At 28.9% G+C, this 11,126-nt stretch overlaps 1 protein-coding gene across 1 annotated transcript; it reads right to left on the reverse strand.

Annotated features, from left to right (window-relative positions):
- Positions 1–5,242: 5,242 nt before the first annotated feature.
- On the reverse strand, positions 5,243–6,994 carry LOC105111443 (protein FAM179A). Its single transcript, XM_011006793.1, has 5 exons — positions 6,631–6,994; positions 6,404–6,510; positions 6,169–6,313; positions 5,855–6,049; positions 5,243–5,748 (listed from the first exon to the last, which is right to left on the reverse strand). The coding sequence occupies exons 1-5, from the start codon at positions 6,802–6,804 to the stop codon at positions 5,515–5,517; spliced, it is 855 nt and encodes a 284-aa protein (XP_011005095.1). The 5' UTR covers positions 6,805–6,994; the 3' UTR covers positions 5,243–5,514.
- Positions 6,995–11,126: the final 4,132 nt, after the last annotated feature.

Genomic DNA, 11,126 nt, shown 5'->3' on the forward strand with positions numbered 1-11,126 from the left:
TTATATCTCAAACTCCTCTTTTACTTCTTATTATTATTATTATTATTATTATTATTATTTATAATTTATATAGTTAACCTCCTTGTGGTTCGACCCCGGTCTTATCAAATTATTTATTACTTCAACACTCCTACACTTTTGAGAAGACATCAATTTTTTAGTCGTGTCACACGTCTTTTAAGTATAAAAATGATGGAAGTTTATGTGATAAATTATAAATAATATAAATAGACATGAAATAAGTGAAATGAATAAGGAATTGAGGAAATTTATTAATATAACAAAGGTGTTGTATGGACTAATATATAATGGATCATAGATATAATAAATGCTAGGGAAACAAAAAGGCGACTTGAATTAGACATGTTGTGAATTACACATAATTAAGCAATGATTTATGATATGGATTAAAGATGGTTATAAGAGGAAAATATCATATAATTTATATGTGTTGAGGAAACAAATTGTGGTGTAAATTCCATGTGATATGAAATAATAGCATAAACTGAATATATTAATAAAATGGAAAGAGTTTTGAAATAAATCCAACGTGAAAAGAAACATTGTATGAAAGTGTTTGAATGATTCCGATCAATTTTATAGTTGTGAGGAATAAATCGTATATTGATATGTTAAACTAAATTAAGGAAAAAGAAAAATATAAGAATGATAATGTGATGAATAAGATGTTGGAAATAAAACTTATTAGAGAACATGAAAATGTATAATGTTAGAAATTAATGTAAAATCAATGTTATTAAAGAAATATTTATGAAATTAGTTTTGATCATATAGTTACTAAACGTTAGTAACTAGGATGATACATATGTTTATCATCTTAGTTAGTGGTGTCTTAGTTGCTGATGCTAAAGATGACGATGATAGAAACGACAACAACAATAACAACGATAACAATAATGATGATGGTGATTTTTTTAAGGAGATAATTTAATATGAATAAATAAATTATATGCATAATTGAAGTTATAAACATATATTATATTAATTATATGAATAAAGAACAATATATGATTTCATACAATATAAGGATGTGTTGGTTGAATGAAGTTTTAAAAGGTCATTGGAAATAATATGTTAACATGTTTAGGATGGACACAATAACTTTGTTGAGTTTGTGAAATAATTTAGAAACACATTATGACTTAAAACCTTCAAGAATAATGAGCGTTATTGAAAAGTTGGTAATGTTTCTATTTACAATAGCAATAGGAGCATTAAATAGGAAAGTCCATGAGAGATGTCAATATTCAGGTGAAACTATTAGTATATGTATAAAAAAAATACTTAAATTATTATATTTGTTTGCTGTAGAAGTTATAAAACTAGTAGATCCATAATTTACCAACACTTTAAGAGAAATTGTAATGAATCCAAGATATATACCACATTTTAAGGTAAGAAAAAAAAATTATGTTGTTTAAATGAATATCTATTATTTTATTAATGTTTCTAATTACTTACATTATTTTTTTTCTTATAGAATTATGTCATTTCAATTGATGACTCACATGTTCGTGCATGCATATCATTTGATAAATAAATTCTATTTATTGGAAGAAAAGGTGTGCTAACATAAAATGTCGTGGTTGCTTGTAGTTTTGACGTGCAATTCATGTTTGTGTGGGCATGATAGGAAGGTAGTTCACATAATATGTGTATTTTTCTTAAAGCTATTGATAATAGAAATATAAAATTTTCAAAACCACCAGAAGGTTGTGATTTTATATAAATTGAAGAGCTGGTAATTGAAGTTAGATAATATTCTTTTTTTAGTTATTGAAAAATTAGCATCTTATTCTTATTTGCAGGTAAATACTATTTGACTGATGTTGAATATTCTAATGAGTATAGGTATTTATGTCCCTATAAAGACAAAAGATATTACTTACAAGATTTTAGGTGTCGTGGACAACCAAGTAGTCGAAAAGAAGTGTTTAATCATGCACACTCATCACTATATAATGTGATAAAACATTCTTTTAGGGTATGGAAATAAAAATGAAGAATTTTACAAAACATATCAGCTTATTCATATAAAATATAAGTTGAAATTGTAGTTGCATCAATAACACTACATAACTATATATTATAAAAAAATCGTAAGATGATGAGATTTTTTTTAATATGATCACAATTTTAATTTTATTTCGGATGACTTTTTACCTAATATTACAACTCATTCAAATAGTTAAGGATCATAAAGACCTACACATATAAATTTTGTACTCAATAAATTAAAAATAATTTGATGAAATAATAAAAAAAACATAATATACATACATACATATATATATATATACATGTGTATGTCCTTTAAATAATTTCATAATCAAATCTTAATATAAAAATATATTAATTAAATATATATAATTTATTTTTTATTCAACTTTAATTTTAATCATAATTTTAATTAAATACTAAAATTTTTAAAACCAATCCCAATAAAAATAACTTTTAAGAAATCATAACCATTTCAACAACAATGTCAAACACACCATCAGTCTCGAAGGTTAATCTCGTCATCTCCGGCCATTTCACGGTGGGAAGAAAACATGTGAGCTGATTCTGGCGTTTTCAACTCTCACTAAACAAGCGCTCATATCTTTTCGATGTGGTATTAAAAAACCAGAAAACATAAGGCAGGCATCGGGCAAGAGGCATCTGGTTGTTCTTGATCAAAGATTCCGTAGGCATAAAAAGGTATTTTCTGGCTGGTAGAAGATGCTGCCAAGTGCCAAGTGCTAAGTGCTCAACAGTTGACGGAGTGGTGTATGTTAATGAGAATGTATGTTTTCTGGCTGGTAGGAGATGCTGCCAAGTGCCAAGTGCTCAACAGTTCACGGAGTGGTGTATGTTAATGAGAATGTATTGGAAGAGAAAATCAATGAAATTAAGGTAATGGATAGGGAAGTGAGAGAGAGGGATAGGAGGGGTTTAATTGAGGGTGATGAAAGGAGTGAGCTTGAGAAGGGATTGGTCCTCGATTGGTTAAGTTGGAGAGAGGTTGAATTCGAAGAGAGGAAAGTTGCCGGATTTGTTTATGCAGTTCTTGGGGCCGTTTGGGGATTTTGAGGATGAGTTTGGCGAGGATGGTTTGGATTCGAAAGAGGAAAATAAGACGTCGATGTTTAAAAAGAAGTTTAGGTTTAAGAGTCCGTCAATGGATGCGAGGAGCACTCCAAAGGGATTTTCAGGCTTGAAGGATAAAACTGTTTCTACTAGAGATGGCAGTGATCTGAATGGTTTGTTAGTAAAAACTGATGCGGGGTCTTTGAAAAAGGATAGCAGAAGGAACGATGGCAATGTGCATTTGAATTCAGTGCAAAATGAGGTGAACAAGTGGGAGAAAGAAAGGGGGGATTTGCGGAAGGAATGCGAGTTCTGCTCGCTAAGAAATTTAAATATACTGGCTTAGTTTTAGATGGTGCCGAATGCATAATCTATCATTTCTGCTATCAGCTGAATTTCAGATATGTTTTGTTGTTAAAACTTTTGCAATCTCGGGGTGTTTTTAAAAACTTTTAGGCTCTGTCCAGGAGACCAGGGAAGGAAAGCTTCCAATGAAATTCCGAAGGCAGGAAAATCAAGAGACTTGGAGACCCTGAATTCTGAGAGCTTGACCAAAGAAAACCAGGGAACTACCTCAAAGTTTGATAGGCCTGCTGCTGCACTGAGTAGAAATGGCATTAGAAAACCAGGGAACTACCATATCTAATGGCTTTGATATAAAAGTATGCTAAACAATAATAGGAATAAGTTTCTTATACTTTCTAAGCAATAACTTGATATGCGCCGCGCCCCAGGCTAGAGGTTTAGAACTTGAAGAATCTGGTAGGCTTTATTCTTCAAGAGTGGCTTCTCGGGAAGATGAACGAAGGGACTTTTCTTACAGTGTTGCTTTTGAGGACCGTGGTGATGCCAATAATTTCTGCTATTTGCTAGAGTCCTCCTTTGAAGATTTAGGAGACTCCAGTGCTGAGATTGTTCCGCTGCAAATAAAAGTAAGCAATCCAACCTGATTTCTGTAGGCATCAAGCTTACCTATCCACTTTCTTAGAAGCATTCCTCCCTCTCAATGAGACAATTTTCTGTATGACCTAACCAGGTCTGTAATGCTGTTGAGATTCCATTAACTATCTATTTTGAATTTTGGGGGTCTCGAGAGCACTAATTTCATTGCGATTACTTTATATTGATCCAGATGCCTCTTAATCAATGCTCTAATATGGAAGGAAATTTGATTCTTTGCAGGAACTTCATGAGGCAGTGAAATCGCATTCGAAGAAGGTTATTGTTGTGAAGAAAGGAGCAGCTTAAGCTCTATGTTGGACAACCATTTTCTGAGGCGGAGATGGCTCTGTACTCTTTGCTTGAACAAAATTGAAGCGCCTAAATAAATCAGCTAGCAGAGAAGGCATACGAACCAAACGTGGTTTCTTTTATGAGTTTACCTAACAATGGAAGCCATTGTCAATCTGCAGGGTTATTCTTATTAGAAGTTCCCTTTCAGAGTTGGTGACTCTGCATGATAATGAGAAGTTACCGGTGGAGTTCAGGAATTTGCATGCTCGTGTGAAGTTACTGGGTGGACTAGTAGGACTTTGCATGCCACTGGTCTTCTAAATATATGAATCCACTGTTACCAGGAAATTACACTGGCCATTCAAACCAGAAATTCCCAGCATGGCTTCTTGTTCCTCACCATCAGCTGTTCTCATAATCTGATGGTTTGCGACAGTTTTGTCTGCTAATGGAAGTTTAAAACATACGACCACTCAAGGAGCTTCACGCCCTTTATAGTATAATTATGGTTATTTTTAAATAATTTTTTATTTTAAAATAATTATTTTTAATATTTATATATTAAAATAATTTAAAAACACTAAAAACATATTAATTTAAAGTTCATAAAAAATAAAAAAAATTAAACTTTTTTTTAAAACAAAAACAAAAATAATCAGGTAAATACATTGGACAACAGTTAACCTGGTAATTTGATTCAGTAGAAAAGGACAGTAGCTCGATGAGCCGAAGACATGCTGCGGCAGTGAAAAGATTGAAAACGCAAGTATCCATAACAATGCTGCCTTTAGCAGCCACTAAAAGCAAACAGGAGAAGCCTAGATCCAATAGTTCCAATAAAAGCTGCGAAACTGGATCCTATCATGTTAATCAAAGCCATTTCTTGGTATGTAAAGCTGGACAACATCACAAGAACGATTGCTAATGCATATCATGCTTTGCCATCTTTTAATCAGATGAATCTGTACGATTAGCAATGAAATCCAATAGTACTGTATACCACATCCTCTATTTTTTCAACAAGCAAATGCAGAACTGAGAAAAAAGAACTTGAAACACCAACCACATCACCAGAACACCTGTTACTAAATCATGTAAAAATAGAATTTACACAAAAACTCAAGGTATTAACTTCTTCGCATGGTTCTATTGCCTCTGCTGATAGAGTAAACATTATCACAATACGGAAAATTATTGAGAACTGGTAATTTTGACCATAGACTGAGCATGAATAGGTGGTAAACTGGATTGGCAAAAGTTTTGCCATGATTCCTGCTTCTGCTCCTCATTTCTGGTATATGCTTCATATATACAAGTCACGATGTTCCTTGCCGCTTCTCTTGCCTCAGGCAATCTATCATTCAACAAATCTGCAGCCATTTGAATCAGCGAAACCAACCCAAATTCGTTCATTGCTTCTAGGCCCTGAAATCAACACCACATAAACTCCCATCAGTTAAATATCATTCTCCCCTTCACAAGCTAAACTCGGCAACATGAATAGAAAATATATAGCTTTATATAATTTTACCATCTTGGAGACGGAGTTTGAGATAGTTATGGCAGCTTTGGCCCTGATTCTAGGGTTGATATGTCTAACATAAGGCCGGAGCTTATTGAGCAAAGGCAGAGGGGTCATGGATTTCACCATTGCATTTAATGCTTTATCTGCTTCTTCACACACGAACCTTTTGTCTTGGGAAGCTTTCAGTAGTAGTTGCAACAGCTGTGCAACCACATTACAATCCAAAAACATTAACCACGATTCAAACAAGAAACATAACAAATCAAAATGCAAGCCGCAACAAATTAGGAATTTGAAAAGAAAAAGTCACCAGTCGTCACCAAGTTATCAAATGCGTTATTAGCAGAGTCAAGTGACTGGTCACCAAAGACCTTGAAAATATCAGATGAAGCCATGATAGATGTCTTGCACAAAGCACTTCTTGGATTCTTCATAGCTTTCACCACCATTAACATTACCTTTTCCCTATAACAACATATTTACCCAAAACCCCATCATCAAAACACTTCAAGAAACACTACTGATCATCTCAAATCTGAAAAAAAAAACCCTTACAAGATTGGCAGCAAGAGCAACGAGTGATAGAGTGCAAATCTCCTAACATTATTCAACGACTCGCAGACCCTTGTCCAGTCCTTTGAATCTAACTCTTCTACTAAACCCTGAAAAAAAAGAAACCAAAATTAATATCCACACAAAAAAAAACCCATCAAAATCTAAAATGAAATGGCATCTGGGTATGGGTCTAAAAATAAAGAAAGATCCAAAAAAGAAAGACTTGCCTGGATCTCGGATTCAGGATCTGAAATGGGTTCAAGATTCTCAGAAGGGATATAATCAATGATCGGATCTGTAGGAGGAGGAGGCAATGATGCAATCTTGCTTTCTTCATTCACTCCAAATTTGGCAGTTTCATGTGGAAGTGGAAGAGCGTTGTCAATAGGTTTCAGTGCCATTTCTTTTGACCAGAGTACTGTGAAAGAAATATTGATTTTTGAAATCAAGAAGAGGGTTATGCTATGTTATTGACGCTTCCTTCTCTTGCTTGGCTTGGCTTTGGGTATGCAAAATGTGAGGATGGGTGTGTGACTGAGAGAGTGATGAGACAATCATAGAAACAAAGAACCCCTTTTTTAACTTCTTTTTCTACTCCATTTTGTACCTAGTACAGTGATGTTTATACCAGCTGCCGGTTTAGATAAAATTTGAATTTAAAAAAAAATTAATTTTGTTTTTTAAAATTAATTTAATATAACAATATTAAAAATAATTTTAAAAAAATAATATTAATATAATTCTGAGTAAAAAACAATTGATTTCACTATCTCACCTCTTAAATTATAAACTAGTTATGAATCGTAAATTTGTTATGTGTTTTTATATAAAAAATCAAAATATAAATTTAAATGGCTGTGAAAGTATCTAATTAAATAAATTGATAATAATCTATATAAATAAAAAAATTATTCATAATAATTAAAAAGAAATTAAAAAAATAAAAGGTGAATATAAATCAATATATTCAATCATACAAAATAAAATACTTATTGATTGAGTTTACATGTTTATTTAAATTAATAAAAGATAATAGAACTACAAATATAAATACAATTGATTAAATAAATTCACATCCAAGCCAAATATATCAAAAATATTATTTAAAAATGATTATATATTTTTATTTTAAAAAATAAATTTCATTTATATAAAACAAAAAAAATATAGATAAACTATAATAATATCTTAAAAAATCAGATACAAACAAAATAATTTAAAAAAAAACCTATATTAAAAAAAAATTAATTTTTTTTCATAATTATCTTTAATTGTTTATTGGTTTATCTTGATTTTATGAACTACATAACGAGTTTTGCATAAACTAATACAAAATGGTAAAATCATAAAAGAAAATGAGCAAAAAAAAATTATTAAACAATATTAACTTTTCAAACTTGTTTTAGATGAAGAGCATTACAAATAAAAAAGAAAAATATAAAATCGAATATCCAACAAATCAAATGTCGAAATATGAAACCAGAAAAAAAAATAAACGACACAAAAGCATCTTTAAAAAATTAATTAAAAGAATGACGGTGAATATAAAAAAAAACAATTAGAGGGGAAAAAATTAAATTGGAGGGTTAAATTAAATTGAAAAATAACTTTAACTTAAAAAACAAATCAAAAGAATGAAGGTTAAATTGAAAAAAAAATTGAATGATAAAATTGAAAGCCAATAAAACTTTAACAAAAGGGTTAAAGAAAAAAATAAAAATTAAAAGAATAAGGACCTAAATGAAAAAAAAATTTGAGAAACTGTAATTAAAAGACTAAATTGAAAATAAACAAAACTTTTATAAAAGTTATAAGAACAAAATAAGAAACAAGAATGAGGACTGAAATTGAGAACTAAAAAACAAAAAGAACAATGATGCATTTTATCTAGCAAGAGATAGAAAAGAATGAAAAAAAAAAAACTATCAACAACAATTTGACCACCATACACCATACTATGAGGAAAAGGACACAGTGACATTTTTAAAAACATAATGAAAAGTCAGGTTTGGTCATTCAACAACATTGCACATGTTGCTCAAATGTGTAAATATCACCTATTTATTAATACGTAATAAACATATGTTAATAACCTTTTAAAATAAAAAATTCAAAATTCAACAAAAAAAATATCAACATATCCCAATAACCCTAAAAAAACATGTAAAAGGATAAGAGTACCACCAAATGCATATCTTATTTTTTGTCTTTTCCAAGATCAAATAAATATTTTAATTGTATATAAAAAAGGGAAAAACAATAAAAACTTTGTTAAGTAACTATATATTTTTTATCCTAGTGGAAAAAAATTATTTTTACTATTTAAAAGTTTATTAAAAATAAAAAATAAAATATTTCAATTATTTTTCCATGCTTTAAATCTTCATAATCATTAAGATTATGTTTGGTATTATATTAATTTTTATGGTTAAAAAATAGATTTAAAAAAATTATAAATTATAGGTTTTAATGTATAATGTATAATGAGGATGAGGATGTTTAGACAACAATAATATCCATAAAAAAGCAAGAAAAACTTGATGCTCAAGTCATTAATTTAACTAAATCTAATAAGATCAAGTAATGTAATTGCATAATTTAAACTATAAGTAATGATAACACACAAACCATATAAAAAAATATTTAGAAATAATTAACTAAAACAAATGAGTCACCAATATTATATCTAAAGGAGAAGAAAGAAAAGATCGATGCAAACTCATCATCATTTTATTATAGACATTGTCCCATTACTAGAAGAGCTTGTTGAGATGGTCAAAACCTCATTGCAAAAGATTATATGACAACATTAAAAGAAATCATATGAGTTACTAAAGTAATGACTTATAAAAAATAAAAAATAAAAGAAAGTGATCTTCTACTTATATTCAACCAATCAATTCTATTTAATTAAAAATTAAAATTAATAAAGAACAATAAATAAAAATACTTGAGAGAACACAAATCAAATAAATAACAAAGGATATAAAAAGCTATAAAAAAATAAATCTCAATTTTCAATTAAATAAATAAAAAAAGATAAATAAAAAAATAGTAGTTTTATGTAATATAAATAAAAAAATAAATTCCAAGCAAACCTTCTAAATATGGATTAATTTTTAAAATTTGAAACTTTTAAAATCTTGGACACGGGATTAATGAAAAAACTAGAATCCAAGAAAATTTTAAAAGTTCAGAGATGAAATTAAGAAAAAGAACAATTTTAAAAACTTTACAAAGTAAATAAAAAAACAATCAAAATATTAAAAATTGAATCTAAACAGAAAAAAATAATGGATGGTGAAATCATAAAAAAATATATGCTCTAAATATTATTTTAAATTCTATATATAATAATTAAAAGAATAAGAATCAAATTTAACAAATCAAGAGCTTGAATGAGGATGGAAATGAAATAAAATTCTTATAATTTATTTAAAATAAAGTAAATAATAAATAAAAGAAAAAGGGATTAAATAAAACAAAAAAAAGAAGTGAAATGGTTGATTTGAAACATTGCACGCCAATGCAAATAACAAGGAAAGAAAGGAAAGTACGATGCCTTTTTATGGAAAATATATTTATACACATCAAACCCCACCCCAAAACAACAATTTTGGCTATTATAATCAGCCGCATGCTTTAGCCTTTCTCTAGTTTATTTTTTATTTATTAAAATAATAAAATGACCCCACCATTAGTTAGAAAAAAACAAAAATAAAATGATAAAAATACTCTTTAACACAAGACTTAAATTATTTGAACTCAAGAGTGTCAAGGTCTTTTCATTGTTTATTTATAATGAGAATATATGTAAAGCCCCCTCAAGCATCAGTAAGTTTTTTTTCCATTCCAATGATAAATAACTTATTTTATTATGTATTTGATGTGCCTTGGGTTTCTAACCCGAACAAACTAATAATCTAATATTTCGAAAGACAAAAGTAATGTGCCTTGAGTTTCTAACCCGAACAAACTAATAATCTAATATCAAGATGAAGGAAGATAGATTTGATTACATGGTTTTTTTTTATAATGTATAGGCTGAAAGTTACATAATTTGTAATGAAAATAAGGGATAAAGTCTGAATGAATCTCTTTGATAAGTAAAATATATCACAAAGGAATTATAATCAAGATAAAAATGCTACTCTTTGTAATTAAGAGTAGTAAGTCTAATTTGTTTTTCAATCAATTTTGAAAATGGAAAAACAAGGAAAAAATTCTCTAAATATGAAAGTTTCCCAATACTTGGTTAGAAACATCATGTTATACTTAGAATAACCTTTCAAGTTTAGAAAATACCAAAATGACATAATTGAGACCTAGATAAATAATTTGTTAAAAAAATTAGACAAATAATAAATAACACATTTTTTTGACTTATAAAGAACACACACATATATAAAAATAAAAACAACAATAACTTCTCACACATAACTCCAATACATGCATGGTTATATAATATGGAAAGATGACATTCTAAAATTGAAAACCATATAAAATAGGTTTGTTTTCCAATGTAATAAAGTGGTGAAAATTTAGATTCAAATTGACTTAAGGGTTTATAGCAAACCCAAAGTCTCAAAAACTCTCAAATTATGACCCAGATCTTATTTCAAAAACAAACAAATATATTCGAATCATTTTCATTTAATTTATAAGTCTCCAAACTCATTAAAACTTCAATCATGTTAATCTAACTTATTAAGACACTTTATAA

This window comes from Populus euphratica, unplaced genomic scaffold (genome assembly GCF_000495115.2).
Source record: "Populus euphratica unplaced genomic scaffold, PopEup_1.0 scaffold294.1, whole genome shotgun sequence".
Taxonomy (NCBI): Eukaryota; Viridiplantae; Streptophyta; class Magnoliopsida; order Malpighiales; family Salicaceae; genus Populus; species Populus euphratica.